This window comes from Oncorhynchus gorbuscha, linkage group LG06 (assembly GCF_021184085.1).
Source record: "Oncorhynchus gorbuscha isolate QuinsamMale2020 ecotype Even-year linkage group LG06, OgorEven_v1.0, whole genome shotgun sequence".
In the NCBI taxonomy this organism is placed as follows: Eukaryota; Metazoa; Chordata; class Actinopteri; order Salmoniformes; family Salmonidae; genus Oncorhynchus; species Oncorhynchus gorbuscha.
This window is the reverse complement of record NC_060178.1, coordinates 76,645,952-76,672,044: the sequence shown is the minus strand read 5'-3', so window position 1 is coordinate 76,672,044 and position 26,093 is coordinate 76,645,952. Positions and strand designations below refer to the sequence as shown.

General features: G+C 44.2%; 1 protein-coding gene across 1 annotated transcript in view; it reads right to left on the bottom strand.

The window, feature by feature from the left end:
• Nucleotides 1-8,599: 8,599 nt before the first annotated feature.
• The window catches only part of trmt2b (tRNA methyltransferase 2 homolog B), a 21,554-nt gene continuing 4,060 nt past the window's right edge, over nucleotides 8,600-26,093 (bottom strand). Inside the window, exons 2-3 of the mRNA XM_046354109.1 lie at nucleotides 24,466-24,705; nucleotides 8,600-11,524 (exon numbers count right to left, since the gene is read on the bottom strand). Of these exons, the coding sequence (XP_046210065.1) occupies nucleotides 10,904-11,524; nucleotides 24,466-24,705 (861 nt within the window). The 3' untranslated portion in view covers nucleotides 8,600-10,903. The remainder of the gene's footprint in view (nucleotides 11,525-24,465; nucleotides 24,706-26,093) is intronic.

The following is a 26,093-nucleotide window of genomic DNA, read 5'->3' as shown; positions in this document are numbered from 1 at the left end:
TCCAAAGGGTAATTAAAACCTTCACCATGCTCAATCTTCACCATGCTTTTTTCCCATCTTCCAATAAGGTGCCCTTCTTTGCAAGGCATTGGAAAACCTCCCTGGTCTTTGTAGTTAAATCTGTGTTTGAAGTTCACTGCTTGACGGAGGGACCTTACAGATATGTGTGGTTCAGAGATGAGGTAGTCATTAAAAAATAATGTTAAACACTAATATTTCACAGAGTGAGTCTATGCAACTGATTATGTGACTTGTTAAGCAAATGTTTACCCCTGAACGTATTCAGGCTTGCCAAAGGAATTGAATACATTTCAGCTTTTCATTTTGTATTAATTTGTACAAATTTCTAAAAACATAATTCCACTTTGACATTATGGGTGATTGTGTGTAGGCCAGTGACAAAGAAATCACTATTTAATCCTTTTAAAATTCAGGCTGTAACACAACAACATGGGGTGTGAAAGCTTTCTGAAGGCACTGTAACTATTGAAAGCACTACCAAGAATTAAATTTAGTTGAACTAAGACCAAGCTACTGCAAAATTCAATTAAATGACTAGTTGAACTAAATGTAGTTCACTACTCCACAACACTGAGAATAATGACTATATAAATATGAGTATAATAACTATGAATATAATCTCATACATATAAGAAAATTTGACATTGGTTCGAATCCTCGAACCGAATAGGTGAAACATTGAGCCTAACCCTAATTGCTCCTGTAAATCACATCTGTAAAATTATGATTTTTTTGTTGTTGTTGTTGCTGTCACACTACCCAACCTGACCCATAACACAGACGAGAGCAGCATAATTAAGTGCTGCCATGAGCAATTAGGTGTAAAGTGCCTTGCTCTAAGGCACAACGGCGGTAAGTAGAATATGGGATGTTGAAGTTGGTAACCCAACAGCTTCCGTCTCATTCCCTGGAGATTTCCTCCCAGTCAGCATGGGGATTGAAACCGGCAACAGTGAAGTTACCTCCGCCCACCAGGTTGGTTGTCTCATGGCATGAGTCAACCAACCGTATACATTTTCATTGGTGGCAGATACAGTTTTCATATCACTCATGAAAAGTACATCAATAAAAAGTATATGGTTCTGTATTACACAGAGCACAACCGTCATAAATTGATTTTCCCTGCTGGTTGAACTTTAACCTAATATTTTCAACTTGCCAAAAATTGATCCTTGGAAGGATCAAACACACAATTATAATCATGCCCCATATTTTACCTGTTGCAACAAGTATTCAAAACTGCCATGAGCCAAACAATCTTACAGGTCACAACTCTTTGTAGGCAGAAAGAAACATGCATTCTCTAATTTCATAAAGTAAACATACCTTTTTACTGGTCAGTTTGGACTGTCACAATAAGGCCTTCAAGATAACTTTATAGGATATTCAAGACTTTCAATTATCACCAATGACCTGCCACTGGTATTAAACAAACTATGTGTCCATGTATGCTGATGAGTCAACCATATATGCATCAGCAACCACAGCTAATGAAGTCACTGAAACCCTTAACAAAGAGTTGCAGTCTGTTTTGGAATGGGTGGCCAGTAATAAACTGGTCCTGAACATCTCTAAAACTAAGAGCATTGTATTTGGTACAAATCATTCCCTATACCTCAGCTGAATCTGGTAATGAATGGTGTGGCTGTTGAACAACTACATTTCTTGGAGTTACATTAGATTGTAAACTGTTATGGTCAACACATATACAGTGGCAAGAAAAAGTATGTGAACCCTTTGGAAATACATGGAGTTCTGCATACATTGGTCTGATCTTCATCTAGGTCGCAGTAGACAAACAGTCTGCTTAAACTAGTAACACAAACAATGATACGTTTTCATGTCTTTATTGAACACACCGTGTGAACATTCTCAGTGCAGGGTGGGAAAAGTATGTGAACCCTTGGATTTAATAACTGGTTGACCCTCCTTTGGCAGCAATAACCTCAAACGTTTTCTGAAGTTGCGGATCAGACCTGCACAACGGTCAGGAGGAATTTTGGACCATTCCTCTTTACAAAACTGTTTCAGTTTAGCAATATTTTTGGGATGTCTGGTGTGAACTGGGCTACTCCAAAAGGCGTTTTTTCTTCTGTTGAAGCCATTCTGTTGATTTACTTCTGTGTTTTGGGTCGTTGTCCTGTTGCGTCAAACAACTTCGATTGAGCTTCAATTGGCAGACAGATATTTTGCAGGAGAATGTTAGGCTATCTTGATAAACTTGGGAATTCCTTTTTCCGTCAATGATAGCAAGCTGTCCGGGCCCTGAGGCAGCAAAGCAGCCCCAAACCATGATGCTCTCTCCAACATAGTTCACAGTTGGGATGAGGTTTTGATGGTGTGCTGTGCCTGTTTTTCTCCACACAGTGTTGCATGTTCCCTCCAAACAACTCAACTATAGTTTCATCTGTCCACAGAGTATTTTGCCAGTAGCGCTGTGGAACATCCAGGTGCACTTTTTTGCAAACTTCAGACGTGCAGAAATGTTTTTTTGGACAGCAGTGGCTTCTTCCGTGGTGTCCTCCCATGAACACCATTCTTGTTTAGTGTTTTACATATCGTAGACTTGTCAACAGAGATGTGAGCATGTTCCATTGATTTCTGTAAGTCTTAAGCTGACACTCTAGGATTCTTCTTAACCTGATTGAGCATTCTGTGCTGTGCTCTTGCAGTCATTTTTGCAGGACGGCCACTCCTAGGAAGAGTAGCAACAGTGCTGAACTTTCTCCATTTATAGACAATTTGTCTACCATGGACTGATGAAAATCAAGGCTTTCGTAACCCTTTCCAGCTTTATGCAAGTTAACAATTCTTAATCTTAGGTGTTATGAGATAGATCTATTTTTGTTTGAGGCGTGGTTCGCATGAGGCAATGCTTCTTATGAATAGCAAACTCAAATGTTGTGAGTGTTTTTTATAGGGCAAGGCAGTTATTAGTGTAAGCACACTATGCTTGTCTATTGTTGTGACTTAGATGAAGATCAGATACAATTTGATGACCAATATATGCAGAAATTTAGATAATTCCAAATGTTTCACATACTTTTTCTTGCCACTGTAGATTCAATGGTTGTAAAGACAGGGAGAGGTCTGGCCGTGATGAAGAGATGTTCTGCTTTTTTGACACCACACTCTACAAAGCAAGTTCTGCAGGCTCTAGTTTTGTCTTATCTTAATTATTTTCATTGTGTGGTTGTGTGCTGCAAGGAAAGACCTAGTTAAGATGCATTTGGCTCAGAACAGAGCGGCACGTCTGGCTCTTTATTGTAATCAGAGGTCTAATATAAATACTATGCATGCCAGTCTCTCTTGGCTAAGAGTTGAGGAGAGACAGACTGCATCACTTATTTTTCGTAAGAAACATTAATGTGTTGAAAATCGCAAACTGTTTGCATAGTCAACTTACACACAGCTCTGATGCATGCACTTATCCCACCAGATATGCCACCAGGGGTCTTTTCACACTCTCCAAATCCAGAACAAATTCAAGAAAGCGTACAGTATTATACAGCGCCATCATTGCATGTTACTCTGCTCCATCTCATATTGCTCAAATTAACAGCAAACCTGGTTTAAAAAAAACAGATAAAGCAACACCTCACGGCACGACGCCTCTCCGCTATTTGACCAAGATAGTTCGTGTGTATGTATTGATATGTAGGCTACGTGTGCCTTTTGTTCTTGTCTATTAATGTTCTGTATTATGTTTCATGTTTTGTGTGAACCCCAGGAAGAGTAGCTGCTGCTTTTGCAACAGCTAATGGGGATCCCAAGGATGAACCAGACTTGTGGAGGTCTACAATTTTTTTTCTGAGGTCTTGGCTGATTTCTTTTGATTTTCCCATGATGTCAAGCAAAGAGGCACTGAGTTTGAAGGTAGGCCTTGAAATATATCCACAGGTACACCTCCAATTGACTCAAATGATGTCAATTAGCCTATCTGCAGCTTCTAAAGCCATGACATATTTTCTGGAATTTTCCAAGCTGTTTAAAGGCACAGTCAACTTAGTGTATGTAAATTTCTGACCCACTGGAATTGTGATACAGTGAATTATATGTGAAATAATCTGTGTGTAAACAATTGTTGGAAAAATTACTTGTGTCATGCACAAAGTAGTACTAACCGACTTCCCAAAACTATAGTTTGTTAACAAGAAATTTGTGGAGTGGTTGAAAAACGAGTTTTAATGACGCCAACCTAAGTGCATGTAAACTTCAACTGCACATGGAATTTACACTCTTGGTTGGATAACCTGATATTTTCTGGTTGGTTTTTAACCATGGTCACTGGACTAAACACTGGATCCTTGGAAGGTTAACAGGTATAGGTGTACACCTTTTAGCATAGAAAGCTTCACAGTGGAAGGCAAATGTAATCATCAAAGAGTGGCCCGTATTTGTCCTCTGAACACTGCACATGTCAGGGCCTGTATTCATAAGGAGTTTCTGAGTAGGATTGCTAATCTAGAATTAGGGCCTGTAGGTATGAGAGTAAAAGTGCTGGTTTAGGATCAGTTTAAAACATTTTTTTTTACATCACAATGAATAAGATTACATGGACATGGAGTGACCTGATCCTAAACCTGTTTAAAACACGAGTATAATAACTTTGAATATAATCTCATACATATTAAACAAATAAAACATTTTAACTATGATGAAATCACTTGAATCAATAGAATCCTCAATAGACTATTTTCTATAACAATATTGCTCATCCTGTAGCCTTGACCCATGTTTATATAATTGAGTAATTATGAATGAAATTACTTATATTTCAATAGGTGTTCAGTATCAAGCAAACACACCATAATAACACACCATATTTTACCTGTTAAAACATGACCTCAATACTGCAATGAGTCAACCAACCCTATATAGTTTAGACTGCACTGCACTACAAATACAGATCTTATTTAATTGCTTTAAAAGTACAACAATAAAGTATACGGAAGCATCAAATATATTGTCCATATTGCACAAGTAGAGCACAATTGTTGTACATGGAGTTTCCTGCCTGGTTGAACTTTGACCTAGTATTTTCATATGCCAAAACCGGATCCTTGGAAGGAACAAATACACCATATTTTAGGCTACCTGTTGGAACATGACAAGCCTTTAACTGCCCCTGCAATGCAATACTAGAATACTTCATTTATTGGTCCATTTACATGGACATAATGTATGTTTTGCGGTCACAGTACCAAACCTGACAGAATACACAAACGTGAGCAGCATAATTAAGGGCTGCTGGAGCAATTAGGGGTAAAGTGCCTTGCTCTAAGGCACAACGGCGTTATGGGATGTTGAAATTCGGAACCCTCCGGCTGCCGTCTCATTCTTTGGGGATTTCCCCCCAGTCAGCTCCAGGATTGAAACCGGCAACCCTGAAATTACCGACCCCTCTCTGTAATTACGAGGCTACCGCAGCCCGCGAGGTTGGTTGTCTCATGGCATGAGTCAACCAACCTTATACAGTTTCATTGGTGCAGATACAAATCTCATATGGCTGCTGAAAAGTACTTTAGTAATTACAAAGTACATGGTTCTGTGTTACAGAGCACAACCGTCATAAATTTATTTTCCCTGCTGGTTGAACTTCAACCTAATATTTTCAACTTGCCAAAACTTGATCCTTGGAAGGATCAAACACACAATTATAATCATGCCCCATATTTTACCTGTTGCAACAAGTATTCAAAACTGCCATGAGCCAAACAATCTTACAGGTCACAACTCTTTGTAGGCAGAAAGAAACATGCATTCTCTAATTTCATAAAGTAAACATACCTTTTTACTGGTCAGTTTGGACTGTCAGAATAAGGCCTTCAAGATAGGCTTAAATATCCTATAAAGTACAGTATATGGTTGGATAATAAACTCTTTCTGTATTGAACAAGTAGGATAAACACAGCACACCCATCATACATATAATTTACACAATTGGTTGGAATTTAACCTGATATTGTCGGGTTGATTTTAAACCATGTTCACTTGCTCAAACACTGAATCCTTGGAAGGTTAACAGGTATAGGTGTGCCTGCACTGTGGAAAGCACGTTATCAAACAGTGGCTCATAATTGTCCTCTGAACACGACATGTCAGTAAGATTGCTAGTCTAGGATTTGGGGCCATATGAAACATCTAAGGCCGTGTCTAGACTTGACAGTTCATACAGCTTTGGTACTCTGATGATAGATTTCTGATCATGGAGTTCCAAACCTGTCATGTATCTACATACACCTACATTTAAATGTGTCTACCGTGTCCACAGTGTGTCCGGATTCCCTATTCCCGCACTGTATTCAAATGCCAGTTTGCATTATACAAACGGTGGAATAGGTAAAATATGATACAAACAACAACTGATGGCAGTAGCTAACTGCTATATGAGTCCAGCAAACACATTCCTCACATGCTAGGAACATATTTCCTCCAACATTGTAATGAATGAATTCGGTAGCCTGATTGCCTTCGGTAGCCTGATTGCCTTCGGTAGCCTGATTGCCAACCTGGCACTGGCACTGTCCTCCTGAAGTGGTCAGCCAGATCGGAACACAATCAGACCACAAGGGGGGACCTGATCCTAGATCAGCGCTCTTACTCAGACACTTGATACAGCCCCAGGTCCCCCAGTACATTCACTGTAACCTAAAAGGCTCAACTGATCCTAGATCAGCACTACCCTAAGACGCTTTATGATTACAGCCCTGATGTGATGTTGACTAATCAATATATCAGAGAACATTCTAGAAATGTTATCACTCTGAAATCTGATTCAAGTTTGATACAAATCTAGATTAGTAAACAACCAGGTAACTCCCCTTGTAATTACAAGTCATATAAGTGGCACTGACTGGCACCTACGCCATAAAGTTAAAGAAAACATGCATGCTCATCTTGACCCTCTGGAATCCATTTCTCTCTTTCTCAACTATGTTTGACAATGTGGTCATCTGTCTCGCCAACCTGTCACTGTTCTACTAGCCTGGTTCCAGATCAGTTTGTGCTGTCTTGCCATCTCATATGCTGTTTTGTCAACTCCTATGGTCACTGTCACAAGACAGCACGAACAGATCTGGGACCAGGCTACATACAGTGCCTTGCGAAAGTATTCGGCCCCCTTGAACTTTGCGACCTTTTGCCACATTTCAGGCTTTATTTTTTTGTGAAGAATCTACAACAAGTGGGACACAATCATGAAGTGGAACGACATTTATTGGATATTTCAAACTTTTTTAACAAATCAAAAACTGAAAAATTGGGCGTGCAAAATTATTCAGCCCCTTTACTTTCAGTGCAACAAACTCTCTCCAGAAGTTCAGTGAGGATCTCTGAATGATCCAATGTTGACCTAAATGACTAATGATGATAAATACAATCCACCTGTGTGTAATCAAGTCTCCATATAAATGCACCTGCACTGTGATAGTCTCAGAGGTCCGTTAAAAGCGCAGAGAGCATCATGAAGAACAAGGAACACACCAGGCAGGTCCGAGATACTGTTGTGAAGAAGTTTAAAGCCGGATTTGGATACAAAAAGATTTCCCAAGCTTTAAACATCCCAAGGAGCACTGTGCAAGCGATAATATTGAAATGGAAGGAGTATCAGACCACTGCAAATCTACGAAGACCTGGCCGTCCCTCTAAACTTTCAGCTAATACAAGGAGAAGACTGATCAGAGATGCAGCCAAGAGGCCCATGATCACTCTGGATGAACTGCAGAGATCTACAGCTGAGGTGGGAGACTCTGTCCATAGGACAACAATCAGTCGTATATTGCACAAATCTGGCCTTTATGGAAGAGTGGCAAGAAGAAAGCCATTTCTTAAAGATATCCATAAAAAGTGTCGTTTAAAGTTTGCCACAGGCCACCTGGGAGACACCAAACATGTGGAAGAAGGTGCTCTGGTCAGATGAAACCAAAACTGAACTTTTTGGCAACAATGCAAAACGTTATGTTTGGCGTAAAAGCTACACAGCTCATCACCCTGAACACATCATCCCCACTGTCAAACATGGTGGTGGCAGCATCATGGTTTGGGTCTGCTTTTCTTCAGCGGGGACAGGGAAGATGGTTAAAATTGATGGGAAGATGGATGGAGCCAAATACAGGACCATTCTGGAAGAAAACCTGATGGAGTCTGCAAAAGACCTGAGACTGGGACGGAGATTTGTCTTCCAACAAGACAATGATCCAAAACATAAAGCAAAATCTACAATGGAATGGTTCAAAAATAAACATATCCATGTCAAGTCAAAGTCCAGACCTGAATCCAATCTAGAATCTGTGGAAAGAACTGAAAACTGCTGTTCACAAATGCTCTCCATCCAACCTCACTGAGCTCAAGCTGTTTTGCAAGGAGGAATGGGAAAAAATGTCAGTCTCTCGATGTGCAAAACTGATAGAGACATACCCCAAGCGACTTAAAGCTGTAATCGCAGCAAAAGGTGGCGCTACAAAGTATTAACTTAAGGGGGCTGAATAATTTTGCACGCCCAATTTTTCAGTTTTTGATTTGTTAAAAAAGTTTGAAATATCCAATAAATGTCATTCCACTTCATGATTGTGTCTCACTTGTTGTTGATTCCTCACAAAAAAAACAGTTTTATATCTTTATGTTTGAAGCCTGAAATGTGGCAAAAGGTCGCAAAGTTCAAGGGGGCCGAATACTTTCGCAAGGCACTGTATCTCCTGGCTTAGGGAGATATGTACTGATCAGCAGCTCTGGTGGTCTAGGTCTGGCATGACATCATCCCTCTGACCACTTCTGGGGAGAAAAAAAACACACCTGTTGTCAGGCATGCCAAGGAGCACTTGTTGCAACACATTACGACACATGAACAACATAACCTCTCTAGCTGAAACAGGCGGTTTCTCCTACTCTGTATTTGAAACATTATTTGCACATTACGTGCAATAAGTCAGTGAACTACAGTGGCAGTGAAGTACAGTGAACCAGTACCTTCAACCAGGGCTCAAATTGAAGGGGTATATGGGGGTATGCCATACACCTTGTTAATGAAAATGGCAAAAAGCATACCTTTTAAGCTTAAGATTTTGAAGGGGGAAAAAGATATCCCTTTTATAAGCGTTATAAAAACATTGCTTAACTCTGTAATGCTTTAGGCTATAAACAAGCAGCAACTTTCATGAGAAAGGTGTGATTCTGATGGATGCATATGGGGATATATTTGGTTCGAGGATTCAAAGCAAAGCATAAATCGCCTTTTCTTGGGAAGTAATCTAATGTGTGACTCTGTCAGCATCTATTGAGCGCATCTCTTTCTGAAGAATATGTTTAACTAATATACTTGATTGTTCATGTTAATTACAATATTATTATCATCATGAAATAGCCTACCCAAAATATGCCATGAGTCATGTTACAAAATCCTGCGTAGAATTGTAGGAAATTTGCTTCTAAACCACAAAAATGTACTAGAGCAACCATTTTTTCTTTTGTTGTAAAAACGTAGTTGTTCTTTCACAATAGCTTGTCCGTGGAACAATTATCATTCCTCACAATGGGCTACATATAGGGTGATTAGTGTGCTTCTGTCAGCAAGAACAGTACTGTTGTTCTCCATACTTCTATTATTCCACTTCTTTCCAGTTTTGCTAGTGCTCCTATTTACTTGAATACTGACATACCTACTTGTGCCTTTGAAAATAAATCTTGAGGCCAACATTTTCATAGGCCTTTTCATCTAAGCTATGTCCAGGACAGAGCTGATTGTAAGTCATAAAAAAATGAGAAAAAGCTATATTGAAATGCTTCTTGCCTCAAGTGTCTTGTTTTGTCCTTTCAGTACTTCAAACCAATTTGTTAAGTTGTGAATATATATTGAACTTTTAAAGCATCTTAAATACATGTGATTTTATTTTAATTCCACCTTGGTCATAGACCTACACCTCCCAGGAGTCCTCAGAACTGACCAATAAACAGCTGCTATCTATATGCATATGTCATAAATGATATATAAAAGGTGACATTGTCATTCCCACTGTAGAGTGAATTGCAAAATGTGACACAACGCAGGGTTTATACACCATTGATAGAATATGCGATACACTTGTGATTTGTGAAGCATTTATGTAGTGCTTATGAAGCCTTTATGTATGCTAAACTTTGTTGTATTTGGTTTAAAGCAGGACTGAAAATTGCTTACTTCCTGCATTGATCCCAAACTTGTCAAATATGTCCATGATGTATTTTGTTCTAAGTTTGTTATATGTTAACTATGGGTTTTAGAAAGGAGAACTGATCAAATACTGTAGATTCCACCCTAGTTGATCAAGTTTATGGGTACCTTCTGTCTTGTATGTCAGCAATAATGGAAGATGTGTACCATACCTGAAGGCAACACAGTATTAGTTAATAGTTGGACCATTGGACTCCATAGCACCACCTAGTGTAGATATATAGACTTTATGCCTACTCAGTTCAGGCATGTAACATGAAGTAACAGGAAATACAGCATGTACATATGCCTCATTCAAACACAGAATACAGGAAGAGCAACCCCAAACACACTTCCCCTGCTCTCCACTCATTTCCTACTTTTGATCCATTCACAAAAGGCAGGAAATGTTTTGCTTCACTGCTGCTGCAGGTTTTTAGGGACACAACCACCCCATTAGACTTGCATCTGTCTCTGAATAACACAACTTTCATTCAACATTCTACATGATATTGAAAAGCTCTCAGCATTTAAAAAAATGTAATAATCACTTTCCTTTTCGAGAGGATTTTGGAATTGAGTTTCCACTGATTTGACTGTTTTATCTCTGTAGTCATCACACAATCCAGAGGACACCATTCACTAAGTGTAAGAATTAGAAAAACTTGATACGGAAGTTGTAGTGGTGGTAATTAACTATCTTTCAAAGACCAGCAGCAGTTCGCAGTGTGCCGTGTGAGGGAACATATCCACAGGCACAGCCACAGTCGGCCTGAAAGCCTCGCCTGTCAGCTTCCTATGTGGGTCGGGACTGCAACACAGCTCCCTGAAGTTCCTCATGGCCTCTCCTTCGGGTTTGCAGGAGATATAGAGCAGCCTGCGGATGGATGAGTGATTCCTTAGAGTCCGGATGACACGATAATGCAGGCCAGCGCGGGCTGGGTTCACCACAGCCGTGAGGGGGCCTCCAGAGTCGGTGGTGGAGCCCAGGACCTCCATGAGCCCAGGAAGGACAACCTCGGCTTTCCCAGGGAGGAACTCACAATTCTGGATCTGGTTGAGGGCTGCGTTGTGCCTGGCGTCTTCCACGGCCTGCTGGATAAGTTCTATCCCGATGACCCGGTCCGCTCTGGGGGACATGGTGATACCGATGGCCCCCGTTCCACAGCACACATCCAAGAGTGTGCCCCCTCCTCCTCCCTCTCGAGCTCCATTCGGGAGGCCCATCTCTCTCACTGTGCGGTACAGCGAATCTGCCGCCCCTTGGTTCACCTGGAAGAAGGCGTCTGCCGAGATGCGGAACTTGAACCCCAAAATCTGTGGATGATATAAGTGCATGATAAATACATCTTAGGGATGCAAATTTATGTCAATTTTGCTGCCGACTTATTGATCCTCAATAATCGGTCAACAAACTAACATTTTTTGCAAACAATAAAATGACCAACATAAAATACTACCAGAGATCTGTATATAATGACGAGATGCTTATGTTTCTGCCCTAACAATGGGAGTCGTCCCAAGGCGGGAAGGCAGACGACAAGCTTAGGCCCAAAATAAGCCCATAGAAACGTATTGGGCTTATTTTGGACATATTTTGGCGAGAGTGAAACCTCTTGTTTTGCCTCATCCTCCCAGATTCTATGCATGCATACAAGGACCAGATATTTTACATTAAGAGCTAAATGGAAACATGCAACAATAGCAAGCCTATCGTCTTACAGTTCATATAGCCTATTATTGAACATGCAACTCGCTTAATGAAGCAGCTAACAAAAAGCCGACTCCAACGTCGTTCTAGAGGATTTGGCAGGACGTCCAACCGGCCTCACAGCCGCAGACTAAGTATTACCACGTCAGCCCAGGGTCTCCACATCCAGCTTCTTCACCTGCGGGATTGTCTGAGACCAGTCACCCGGACAACTGATGAAACCATGGGTTTGCACAACCAAATAATTTCTCCACAAACTGTCAGAAATGGTCTCAGGGAAACACATCCGCGTGCTCGTCATCCTCACCAGGAGCTTGACCTGATTGCTGTTTGGCGTTGCTACCGACTTCGGTTGGCAAATGTTCACCTTCGAACTATACCGGCCAGATGGCAGACAGTGTGTATGGTGTTGTGTGGGGGAGCGGTTTGCTGATGTTAACATTGTGAACTGAGTGCCCCATGGTGGCAGTGGGGTTATGGTATGGGCAGACATAAGCTACGGACAACGAATACAATTGTATTTTACCGATGGCAATTTGAAGGCACAGAGATACCGTGACGAGATCCTGAGGGCCATACTCGTGCCATTCATCTGACGCCATCACCTCATGTTTCAGCATGATAATGCACAACCCCATGTTGCAAGGATCTGTATACAATTCCTGGAATCTGAAAATGTCCCAGTTCTTCCATGGCTTGCATATTCACCAGACATGTCACCCATTGAGCATGGTTGAGATGCTTTGGATCGACGTATACGACAGCTTGTTCCAGTTCTATCCAGCAAATTCACAAAGCCATTGAAGAGGAGTGGGACAACATTCCACAGGACATAATCAACAACTCTATGCAAATGAGATTTGTTGCTGCATGAGGCAGATGGTGTTCACACAAGATACTGCCTGGTTTTCTGATCCACACCCCTACCTTTTTTTTAAGGTATTGGTGATCAACAGATGCATATCTTTATTCCCGGTCATGTGAAATCCATAAATTAGGTCCTAATTAAATTCTTTCAATTCACTGATTTCCTTAAATTTCAGCCACACCTGTTGCTGACAGGTGTATAAAATCTAGCACACAGCCATGCAATCTCCATAGACAAAACATGGCAGTAGAATGGCTTTCAAAGTGGCAGAGTTATGTCACCTTTCCAACAAGTCAGTTCATCATATTTCTGCCTTGCTAGAGCTGCCCCGGTCAACTGTGATGTTACTGTGAAGTGGAAACGTCTAGGAGCAACAACGACTCTTTTAAGAACTGGTAGGCCACACAAGCGCACAGAACTGGACCGCCGCGTGCTGAAGCACGTAAAGATTGTTGCAACCGAGGACAGACTCTTCATGAAATGAGGTTTCCATGGCCCGGCAGCAGCACACAAACCTAAGACCATCATGCACAATGTCAAAAGTCAGCTGGAATGGTATAAAGCTCACCACCATTGAACTCGGGAGCAGTGGAAACGCATTCTCTGGAGTGATGAATCACGCTTCACCATCTGGCAGTCCGAAAGAAGACTGGGTTTGGAGGATGCCAAGAGAACTCTACCTGCCCCAATGCATAGTGCCAACAGTAAAGTTTGGTGGAGGAGGAATAATGGTCTGGGGCTTTATTTCATGGTTTGCGCTAGACCCCTTAGTTCCAGTGAAGGGAAATCTTAACGCTACAGCATACATTGACATTCTAGATGATTCTACGCTTCCAACTTTGTGGCAACAGTTTGGAGAAGACCCTTTCCCGTTTCAGCGTGATAATGCCTCCGTGCACAAAACAAGGTCACTACAGAAATGTTTTATCGAGATCGGTGTGAAGAACTTGACTGACCTGCACAGAGCCCTGATCGCAACCCCATCAAACACCTTTGGGATGAATTGGAATACTGACTTCGAGCCTAATCACCCAACATCAGTGCCCGACCTCACTAATACTAGTGGATGAATGGAAGGAAGTCCCCTCGGCAATGTTCCAACATCTAGTAGAAATCCTTCCCAGAAGAGTTATGGCACCAGAGGGGGGACAAACTCCATATTAATGCCCATGATTTTGGAATGGGATGTTTGACGAGCAGGTGTCCACATGCTTTTGGTAATGTGGTGTAATTACCTCCACGTTTCTATGGTTGGATCTTCGTAAGGCTACTTTGAAGCAAGGTTAAACATGCCTCATTATTTGAAGTAAAACGTTCAGGTTTCAAACAATTATACTGCCTCAAGCTCACATTGCAAAGTGGTGGGTGAAACGCTGATAAGTCAACGGTAGGCAGGCTATAGCCTATACACCCAAATGGCGATTGGGAGGCGCGTTTCAAATAAAATCAAATTGTATTTGTCACATACACATGGTTAGCAGGTGTTAAATGCGAGTGTAACGAAATGCTTGTGCTTCTAGTTCCGACAATGCAGTGATAACCAACAAGTAATCTAACTAACAATTCCAAAACTACTGTCTTATACACAGTGTAAGGGGATAAGGAACATGTACATAAGGATATATGAATGAGTGATGGTACAGAGCAGCATACAGTAGATGGTATCGAGTACAGTATATACATATGAGATGAGTGTGTAGACAAAGTAAACAAAGTGGCATAGTTAAAGTGGCTAGTGATACATGTGTTACATAAGGATGCAGTCGATGATGTAGAGTACAGTATATACATATGCATATGAGATGAATAATGTAGGGTAAGTAACATTATATAAGGTAGCATTGTTTAAAGTGGCTAGTGATATATTTACATAATTTCCCATCAATTCCCATTATTAAAATGGCTGGAGTTGGGTCAGTGTCAATGACAGTGTGTTGGCAGCAGCCACTCAATGTTAGTGGTGGCTGTTTAACAGTCTGATGGCCTTGAGATAGAAGCTGTTTTTCAGTCTCTCGGTCCCAGCTTTGATGCACCTGTACTGACCTCGCCTTCTGGATGATAGCGGGGTGAACAGGCAGTGTTTCGGGTGGTTGATGTCCTTGATGATCTTTATGGCCTTCCTGTAACAACGGGTGGTGTAGGTGTCCTGGAGGGCAGGTAGTTTGCCCCCGGTGATGCGTTGTGCAGTCCTCACTACCCTCTGGAGAGCCTTACGGTTGAGGGCGGAGCAGTTGCCGTACCAGGCGGTGATACAGCCCGCCAGGATGCTCTCGATTGTGCATCTGTAGAAGTTTGTGAGTGCTTTTGGTGACAAGCCGAATTTCTTCAGCCTCCTGATGTTGAATAGGCGCTGCTGCGCTTCTTCACGACGCTGTCAGTGTGAGTGGACCAATTCAGTTTGTCTGTGATGTGTATGCCGAGGAACTTAAAACTAGCTACCCTCTCCACTACTGTTCCATCGATGTGGATAGGGGGGTGTTCCCTCTGCTGTTTCCTGAAGTCCACAATCATCTCCTTAGTTTTGTTGACGTTGAGTGTGAGGTTATTTTCCTGACACCACACTCCGAGGGCCCTCACCTCCTCCCTGTAGGCCGTCTCGTAGTTGTTGGTAATCAAGCCTACCACTGTTGTGTCGTCCGCAAACTTGATGATTGAGTTGGAGGCGTGCGTGGCCACGCAGTCGTGGGTGAACAGGGAGTACAGGAGAGGGCTCAGAACGCACCCTTGTGGGGCCCCCGTGTTGAGGATCAGCGGGGAGGAGATGTTGTTGCCTACCCTCACCACCTGGGGGCGGCCCGTCAGGAAGTCCAGTACCCAGTTGCACAGGGCGGGGTCGAGACCCAGGGTCTCGAGCTTGATGACGAGCTTGGAGGGAACTATGGTGTTGAATGCCGAGCTGTAGTCGATGAACAGCATTCTCACATAGGTATTCCTCTTGTCCAGGTGGGTTAGGGCAGTGTGCAGTGTGGTTGAGATTGCATCGTCTGTGGACCTATTTGGGCGGTAAGCAAATTGGAGTGGGTCTAGGGTGTCAGGTAGGGTGGAGGTGATATGGTCCTTGACTAGTCTCTCAAAGCACTTCATGATGACGGAAGTGAGTGCTACGGGGCGGTAGTCGTTTAGCTTAGTTACCTTAGCTTTCTTGGGAACAGGAACAATGGTGGCCCTCTTGAAGCATGTGGGAACAGCAGACTGGTATAGGGATTGATTGAATATGTCCGTAAACACACCGGCCAGCTGGTCTGCGCATGCTCTGAGGGCGCGGCTGGGGATGCCGTCTGGGCCTGCAGCCTTGCGAGGGTTAACACGTTTAAATGTCTTACTCACCTCGGCTGCAGTGAAGGAGAGACCGCATGTTTCCGTTGCAGGCCGTGTCAGTGGCACTGTATTGTCCTCAAAGCGGGCAAAAAAGTTATTTAGTCTGCCTGGGAGCAAGACATCCTGGTCCGTGACTGGGCTGGATTTCATCTTGTAGTCCGTGATTGACTGTAGACCCTGCCACATGCCTCTTGTGTCTGAGCCATTGAATTGAGATTCCACTTTGTCTCTGTACTGACGCTTAGCTTGTTTAATAGCCTTGCGGAGGGAATAGCTGCACTGTTTGTATTCAGTCATGTTGCCAGACACCTTGCCCTGATTAAAAGCAGTGGTTCGCGCTTTCAGTTTCACGCGAATGCTGCCATCAATCCACGGTTTCTGGTTAGGGAATGTTTTTATCGTTGCTATGGGAACGACATCTTCGACGCACGTTCTAATGAACTCGCACACCGAATCAGCGTATTCGTCAAAATTTCCATCTGACGCAATACGAAACATGTCCCAGTCCACGTGATGGAAGCAGTCTTGGAGTGTAGAGTCAGCTTGGTCTGACCAGCGTTGGACAGACCTCAGCGTGGGAGCCTCTTGTTTTAATTTCTGCCTGTAGGCCTGGATCAGCAAAATGGAGTCGTGGTCAGCTTTCCCGAAAGGGGGGCGGGGCAGGGCCTTATATGCGTAGCGGAAGTTAGAGTAACAATGATCCAAGGTTTTACCACCCCTGGTTGCGCAATCGATATGCTGATAAAATTTAGGGAGTCTTGTTTTCAGATTAGCTTTGTTAAAATCCCCAGCTACAATGAATGCAGCCTCCGGATAAATGGTTTCCAGTTTGCAAAGAGTTAAATAAAGTTCGTTCAGAGCCATCGATGTGTCTGCTTGGGGGGGGATATATACGGCTGTGATTATAATCGAAGAGAATTCTCTTGGAAGATAATGCGGACTACATTTGATTGATTAAGAGTTGAGATTCATAAATAAAAATAGCTCCTTATAATCCAGGCCACCAAAGTTAACACGTGATTGCATTTAGAATTGTTATTTGTTGTGCAATGACTGGGCTTACAAAAATCAGGTTTCACTCCAGTAGCCTACATACTTTTTGAGGAGCTACTCTTGCGCTGTCTGTGTCACGCCTTGGTCATTGTATCTTGTGTTTTGTTATATGTTTGGGTAGGCCAGGGTGTGACATGGGTTTATATGTTGTATTTCGTATTGGGGTTGTATTAATTGGGAGTGTGTATATTAGGGGTGTGTCTAGTTAGCCTTGGCTGCCTGAGGCGATTCCTAATTGGAGTCAGCTGATTCTCATTGTCTCGGATTGGGAACCGTATTTAGGCAGCCTGAGTGCGCGTTGTATTTCGTGGGTGATTGTACCTGTCTTTGTGTTAGTCACCAGATAGGCTGTAATTAGTTTCACTCGTTTGTTGTTTTCGTATTTTCAGTTATTTCATGTACCGCTATTTTCTTCATTAAAAGTCATGAGTAACCTACACGCTGCATTTCGGTCTGACTCTCTTCAAACAGCAGACGAACTTCCTCACAGAATCACCCACCACGATTCACAGACCGAGCAGCGTGTGAACTGGCAGGATCTGAAGGTGGACGTATGGACAACAGAAGCAAGGATTATACGACGTGGGAGAAAAATCGACAGGTGGGCGGCCGACCCAGAGCGAGTGCAGAAGCCCGACTGGGATTCCCGACAGCAATGCGAAGAGGGCTATACACGGATGGAATCGAAAAGGAAAGCACGGCTATGCAGAGCGAAAACCGTAGGTAACGGGGCGCAGAGAGAGAGTGGCAGAGTCAGGAGTCAGACCTGAGGAGCAGCAATATGAGGACTTCTGGTCTTGGGAGATGATATTAGACGGAAAAGGACCCTGGCCGCAGCCGGGAGAATATCGCCGTCCCAAGGAGGAAATAGAAGTAGCTAAAGCGGAGAGGCACGAGTATGAGGAGGCAGCACTGCGACGCGGTTGGAAACCGGAAAGTCACCCCAAAAAAATTATTGGGGGGGGGGCTAAAAGGGAGAATAGTTATGCCAGGTAGGAAACCTGCGCATACTCCCTGTGCTCACCGTTGGGCTAGAGAGACCGGGCAGGCACCGTGTTATGCTATGGAGCGCACGGTGTTTCCAGTGCGGGTGCAGAGCCAGCTGCGACTCATACCAGCCCTTCCTATTGGCCGGGCTAGAGTGGGCATCGAGCCAGGTAAGCTTGGGCAGGCTCGGTGCTCAAGAGCTCCAGTGCGCCTGCACGGTCCGGTCTATCCAGAGCCACCTATACACACCAGTCCTCCGGTAGCAGCTCCCCGCACCAGGCTTCCTGTGCGTGTCCTCGCGCCAGTACCACCAGTTCCAGCACCACGCACCAGGCCTCCAGTGCGCCTCGCCTGTTCAGCGCAGCCAGAGCTTTTCTCCTCTCCTGCACTGTTGGAGTCTCCCGCCTGTTCAGCGCAGCCAGAGCCTTTCTCCTCTCCTGCGCTGCCGGAGTCTCCTGTCTGCCCAGCGCCGCCAGTCGGCCCAGCGTCACCAGTCTGCCAGGAACCGCCAGAAGTGCCAGTCTGCCAGGATCCGCCAGAAGTGCCAGTCTGCCAAGATCTTCTAGATCGGCCAGACAACCTGAATCATCCAGGTCCACCAGCCAGCCAGGATTTACCGGAGCCTACTACCTGCCTGAGCTTCCTCTCAGTACTGAGCTTCCTTTCAGTACTAGGCTTCCTCTCTGTACTGGGCTCCCTCTCAGTACCGGGCTTCCCCTCAGTACTGGGCTGCTTCGGTCCCGGGCTGCCCCTCTGTCCCGAGATGCCCCTCTGTCCCGAGCTGCCCCTCTGTCCCGGGCTGCTCCTCTGTCCCGGGCTACCCCTCTGTCCCGAGCTGCCCCTCTGTCCCGGGCTGCCCCTCTGTCCCGAGCTGCCCCTCTGTCCCGAGCTGCCCCTCTGTCCCGAGCTGCCCCTCAGTTATGTGGGGATCAGGGTGAGGACTATTAGGCCATGGTCGGCGGAGAAGGTGGATTATCCTAGGACGCAAAGGGGAGGAACTAGGACATTTATGGAGTGGGGTCCACGTCCCGAGCCAGAACCGCCACCATGGACAGACGCCCACCCGGACCCTCCCTATGCTCTTGAGGTGCGTCCTGGAGTCCGCACCTTAGGGGGGGGGGGTTCTGTCACGCCTTGGTCATTGTATCTTGTGTTTTGTTATATGTTTGGGTAGGCCAGGGTGTGACATGGGTTTATATGTTGTATTTCGTATTGGGGTTGTATTAATTGGGAGTGTGTATATTAGAGGTGTGTCTAGTTAGGCTTGGCTGCCTGAGGCGATTCCTAATTGGAGTCAGCTGATTCTCGTTGTCTCGGATTGGGAACCGTATTTAGGCAGCCTGAGTGCGCGTTGTATTTCGTGGGTGATTGTACCTGTCTTTGTGTTAGTCACCAGATAGGCTGTAATTAGTTTCACTCGTTTGTTGTTTTCGTATTTTCAGTTATTTCATGTACCGCTATTTTCTTCATTAAAAGTCATGAGTAACCTGCACGCTGCATTTCGGTCTGACTCTCTTCAAACAGCAGACGAACTTCATTACAGTCTGACAGGTGGTAGGCTATTCTACTTCTTCAAACCAGGCTCTGTATGCTGTGCACGTTTGATAAATAATATGCATGACAACTAAGAAAATACACTTTAATTTAATTCCACACAATTATGCAGATTACCCTACAGACCGATGAGCATGACCAGTCAAATGTACACTGCTCAAAAAAATAAAGGGAACACTTAAACAACACAATGTAACTCCAAGTCAATCACACTTCTGTGAAATCAAACTGTCCACTTAGGAAGAAACACTGATTGACAATACATTTCACATGCTGTTGTGCAAATGGATTAGACAACAGGTGGAAATTATAGGCAATTAGCAAGACACTCCCAATAAAGGAGTGGTTCTGCAGGTGATAACCACAGACCACTTCTCAGTTCCTATGCTTCCTGGCTGATGTTTTTGTCACTTGAATGCTGGTGGTGCTTTCACTCTAGTGGTAGCATGAGACGGAGTCAACCCACACAAGTGGCTCAGGCAGTGCAGCTCATCCAGGATGGCACATCAATGCGAGCTGTGGCAAGAAGGTTTGCTGTGTCTGTCAGCGTAGTGTCCAGAGCATAGAGGCGCTACCAGGAGACAGGCCAGTACATCAGGAGACATGGAGGAGGCCGTACGAGGGCAACAACCCAGGAGCAGGGCTGCTACCTCCGCTTTTGTGCAAGGAGCAGGAGGAGTACTGCCAGAGCCCTGAAAAATGACCTCCAGCAGGCCACAAATGTGCATGGGTCTGCTCTCAAATGGTCAGAAACAGACTCCATGAGGGTGGTATGAGGGCCCGACGTCCACAGGTGGGGGTTGGGCTTACAGCCCAACACCATGCAGGACGTTTGGCATTTGCCAGAGAACACCAAGATTGGCAAATTCGCCACTGGCGCCCTGTGCTCTTCACAGATGAAAGCAGGTTCACACTGAGCACGTGACAAAGTCTGGAGACGCCGTGGAGAACGTTCTGCTGCCTGCAACAACATCCAGCATGACCGGTTTGGCGGTGGGGTCAGTCATGGTGTGGGGTGGAATTTATTTGGGGGGCCGCACAACCCTCCATGTGCTTGCCAGAGGTAGCCTGACTGCCATTAGGTACTGAGATGAGATCCTGATAGCCCTTGTGAGACCATATGCTGGTGCAGTTGGCCCTGGGTTCCTCCTAATGCAAGACAGCCTTGAGTCTTCTTGGGTATGACACTACAAGCTTGGCACACCTGTATTTGTGTAGTTTCTCCCATTCTTCTCTGCAGATCCTCTCAACCTCTGTCAAGGTTGGATGGGGAGCGTTGCTGCACAGCTATTTTCAGGTCTCTCCAGAGACGTTTGATTGTGTTCAATTCCGGGTTCTGGCTGAGCCACTCAAGAATATTCAGAGACTTGTCCCGAAGCCAATCCTGCGTTGTCTTGGCTGTGTGCCTAGGGTCATTGTCCTATTGGAAGGTGAACAGTCGCCCCAGTTTGAGGTCCTGAGCACTCTAGAGCAGGTTTTCATCAAGTATCTCTCTGTACTTTGCTCTGTTCATCCTTCTGTTGATCCTGACTCATCTCCCAGTCCCTGCCACTGAAAAACATCCCCACAGCATGATGCTGTTTCCTCCAGATGTGACGCTTGGCATTCAGGCCAAAGAGTTCAATCTTGATTTTATAAGACCAGAGAATCTTGTTTCTCATGGTCTGAGAGTCCTTTAGGTGTCTTTGGGCAAACTCCAAGCAGGCTGTCATGTGCCTTTTACTGAGGAGCAGCTTCCATCTGGCCACTCTACCATAAAGACCTGATTGGTGGAGTGCTGCAGAGATGGCTGTCCTTCTGGAAGGTTCTCCCATCACCACAGAGGAACTCTGGAGCGCTGTCAAGAGTGACCATCGGGTTTTTGGTCACCTCCCTGACCAAGGCCCTTCTACCCTGATTGCTCAGTTTGGCTGGAGTCTTGGTGGTTCCAAACTTCTTCCATTTAAGAATGATGGAGGCCACCGTGTTCTTGGGGACTTTCAATGCTGCAGAAATGTTTTGGTACCCTTCCCCAGATCTGTGCTGACACAATCCTGTCTCGGAGCTCTAAAAACAATTCCTTTGACCTCATGGCTTGGTGTTTTCTCTGAAGTGCACTTTACCACAGATGGACTCCAATCAAGTTCAACATCTCAAGGATGATCAATGGAAACAGGATGCACCTGAGTTCAATTTTGAGTCTCACAGCAAAAGGGCCTGAATACTTATGTAAATGTGATAAGTTATTTTTGTTTCTTGTTATTTATAAATGTGCAAAAAAAATCAAAACTGTTTGTGCTTTGTCATTATATGGTATTGTGTGTAATTTGAGGGGGGAAACGATTTAATCAATTTTAGAATAAGGCTATATAACATAACAAAATGTGAGAAAAGTCAAGGGGTCTGAATACTTTCAGAATGCACTGTACATCCTGACCATGCTTGGTTCCACATATAGCTGTGAATCAGCCTTCCCCAAAATTAACCTGATTCAAAACAAATACCGCAACAGGCCCACCGATGAACACCTGCACCAGTGTTTCAGAGTTGCTCTCATACCGTTTGTGACAAAGTTCAAAGCATTGGCAGGAGACCGAAAGTGTAATTTCTCTCATTAATGCAGCCCTGGGTGACGTTCTGTGCATTCAGATTATTGTTTTTGTTCAACTCTCCTTTGTTCTCCAGAAAACATGCATTTTATTTTATTTAAAAAAATATTCAAGGCCCATGTACAATGGTTCACAGTGTACTTTTTGCATAGACAATTATGCAACCACTTTTGTTCTTCAGCAATGTTGATGCAACGTTGCCCATGTTTACATTCAAAATAATGTAATTCAAAATTCTTAGTCTCAATTAATGTACATTTTATATAACAACATATTTCCTAAGTCGTAGACAACTACAGTAGGGCAAGAAAGTATTTAGTCAGCCACCAATTGTGCAAGTTCTCCCACTTAAAAAGATGAGGCCTGTAATTTTCATCATAGGTACACTTCAACTATGACACACAAAATGAAAAAAAAAATCCAGAAAATCACATTGTAGGATTTTTAATGAATTTATTTGCAAATTATGGTGGAAAATAAGTATTTGGTTAATAACAAAAGTTTCTCAAAACTTTTATATACCCTTTGTTGGCAATGACAGAGGTCAAATGTTTTCTGTAAGTCTTCACAAGGTTTTCACACACTGTTGCTGGTATTTTGGCCCATTCCTCCATGCAGATCTCCTCTAGAGCAGTGATGTTTTGGGGCTGTTGCTGGGCAACATAGACTTTCAACTCCCTCCAAAGATTTTCTATGGGGTTGAGATCTGGAGACTGGCTAGGCCACTCCAGGACCTTGAAATGCTTCTTACGAAGCCACTCCTTCGTTGCTCGGGTGGTGTGTTTGGGATCATTGTCATGCTGAAAGACCCAGCCACGTTTCATCTTCAATGCCCTTACTGATGGCAGGAGTTTTTCACTCAAAATCTCACGATACATGGCCCCATTCATTCTTTCCTTTACACGGATCAGTCGTCCTGGTCCCTTTGCAGAAAAACAGCCCCAAAGCATGATGTTTCCACCCCCATGCTTCACAGTAGGTATGGTGTTCTTTGGATGCAACTCAGCATTCTTTGTCCTCCAAACACGACGAGTTGAGTTTTTACCAAAAAGTTATATTTTGGTTTCATCTGACCATATGACATTCTCCCAATCTTCTTCTGGATCATCCAAATGCTCTCTAGCAAACTTCAGACGGGCCTGGACATGTACTGGCTTAAGCATTGGGACACGTCTGGCACTGCAGGATTTGAGCCCCTGGCGGCGTAGTGTGTTACTGATGGTAGGCTTTGTTACTTTGGTCCCAGCTCTCTGCAGGTCATTCACTAGGTCCCCCCGTGTGGTTCTGGGATTTTTGCTCACCGTTCTTGTGATCATTTTGACCCCATGGGGTGAGATCTTGAGTGGAGCCCCAGATCGAGGGAGATTATCAGTGGTCTTGTATGTCTTCCATTTCCTAATAATTGCTCCCACAGTTGATTTCTTCAAACCAAGCTGCTTACCTATTGCAGATTCAGTCTTCCCAGCCTGGTGCAGGTCTACAACTTTGTTTCTGGTGTCCTTTGACAGCTCTTTGGTCTTGGCCATAGTGGAGTTTGGAGTGTGACTGTTTGAGGTTGTGGACAGGTGTCTTTTTTCTGATAACAAGTTCAAACAGGTGCCATTAATACAGGTAAAGAAGGTCTGTGAGAGCCAGAAATCTTGCTTGTTTGTAGGTGACCAAATACTTATTTTCCACCATAATGTGCAAATAAATTCATAAAAAATCCTACAATGTGATTTTTTTCTCATTTTGTCTGTCATAGTTGAAGTGTACCTATGATGAAAATTACAGGCCTCATCTTTTTAAGTGGGATTACTTGCACAATTGATGGCTGACTAAATACTTTTTTGCCCCAGTGTATGTTTGTTACTACGCTGTACCACAGCGCCAATAAAGGACGATATCCATCCGGACCTTTGCCACCCTGGAAGTTTGTGTCACTGGACCTTCTCTAACTGCTTCCAGATGCTAAATTATAATCAAATGGAAGTAAAATGGTATTGATTGTAGATTTTTTTGCACTCATGTTCAAATCATGCTAAAGTATGAAAATGTATTGTGTCGCTCAAATAAGTTACTTATTGATGATTTGGACATGAAGCGTGAAAAATTATAATATCAGTACCATTGACTGCCAATTTGCAGAGGAGTACAGAGTGCAATGATATTGTATTGTATTGCAATGTATTGTATTCACCTCCTCGTGTATGTGTGGCTGGCCATGCAGCAGCTGGTAGGGGGATTCCTCGTGGCTGCAACGGGTCATGGAGCTCTCCTGGAAGTACAGGGAGTCTAGTTGGCAGATGGCACCAGGCCCCTGGGTGAAGTACTCCACCAGGGAGGACTTATGGACCTCTATCTCCTCCGGGGTGAGCCTCTGCGGGTGGAAATAGACGATGACCATGGTGTGTCCTGCTGCGTTGGTCCTCACTGTCACCTGTGAGTGTGTAATAATTTATAGGGTTCATGATTATACAACAGTACTGTGTCCAAGACAATTTACCCCCCCAGCAACAATACAGTATCGGCCTAATCCATCCTACCCCAGCCTTTTTCATTGGGGTGGCAGGTAGCCTAGTGGTTAGAGCATTGTACTAGTAACTGAAAGGTTGCAAGATCAAATCCCCGAGCTGACAAGGTAAAAATCTGTCATTCTGCCCCTGAACAAGGCAGTTAACCCACTGTTCCTAGGCCGTCATTGAAAATAAGAATTTTTCCTTAACTGACTTGCCTAGTTAAATAAAGGTCAAATAAAAAAAATCCAGTTCTCTGGGCCCACCAGCAGTTCTATATATTTGAAGTATTCGAACACAAGAACAGCTGAAACACCTGTACCAATGGGCTTGTTCGACATTGCAGGCGACTTCTGACTGATTTATCTACGAATCACCTTGCATCATAAATAAACAACTAGTTATTATTTGTAGATGAGTCAATCAGTCACAATTTACCCACAATGCATCACGGATTTCACACTCTTGAACACAGCTCGGGCTGTGGCGGTCATGAAATTGTCAGCCGGTGATTGTCAAGAAAATAACTGCCCGTCTAACAGTAATTGACCGTAATTGACCGTAATTAACATAAACACATTTAGCATCTCCTGGCTTCCACATAGCCTACAAGCCACCCAGAGCGCTAAGAACCTTGGCGTGATCCTGGACAACACCCTGTCGTTCTCAACCAACATCAAGGCGGTGGCCCGTTCCTGTAGGTTCATGCTCTACAACATCCGCAGAGTACGACCCTGCCTCACACAGGAAACGGCGCAGGTCCTAATCCAGGCACTTGTCATCTCCCGTCTGGATTACTGCAACTCGCTGTTGGCTGGGCTCCCTGCCTGTGCCATTAAACCCCTTCAACTCATCCAGAACGCCGCAGCCCGTCTGGTGTTCAACATTCCCAAGTTCTCTCACGTCACCCTGCTCCTCCGTTCTCTCCACTGGCTTCCAGTTGAAGCTCGCATCCGCTACAAGACCATGGTGCTTGCCTACGGAGCTGTGAGGGGAACGGCACCTCAGTACCTCCAGGCTCTGATCAGGCCCTACACCCAAACAAGGGCACTGCGTTCATCCACCTCTGGCCTGCTCGCCTCCCTACCACTGAGGAAGTACAGTTCCCGCTCAGCCCAGTCAAAACTGTTCGCTGCTCTGGCCCCCCAATGGTGGAACAAACTCCCTCACGACGCCAGGACAGCGGAGTCAATCACCACCTTCCGGAGACACCTGAAACCCCACCTCTTTAAGGAATACCTAGGATAGGATAAGTATTCCCTCTCACCCCCCCCCTTTAAGATTTAGATGCACTATTGTAAAGTGACTGTTC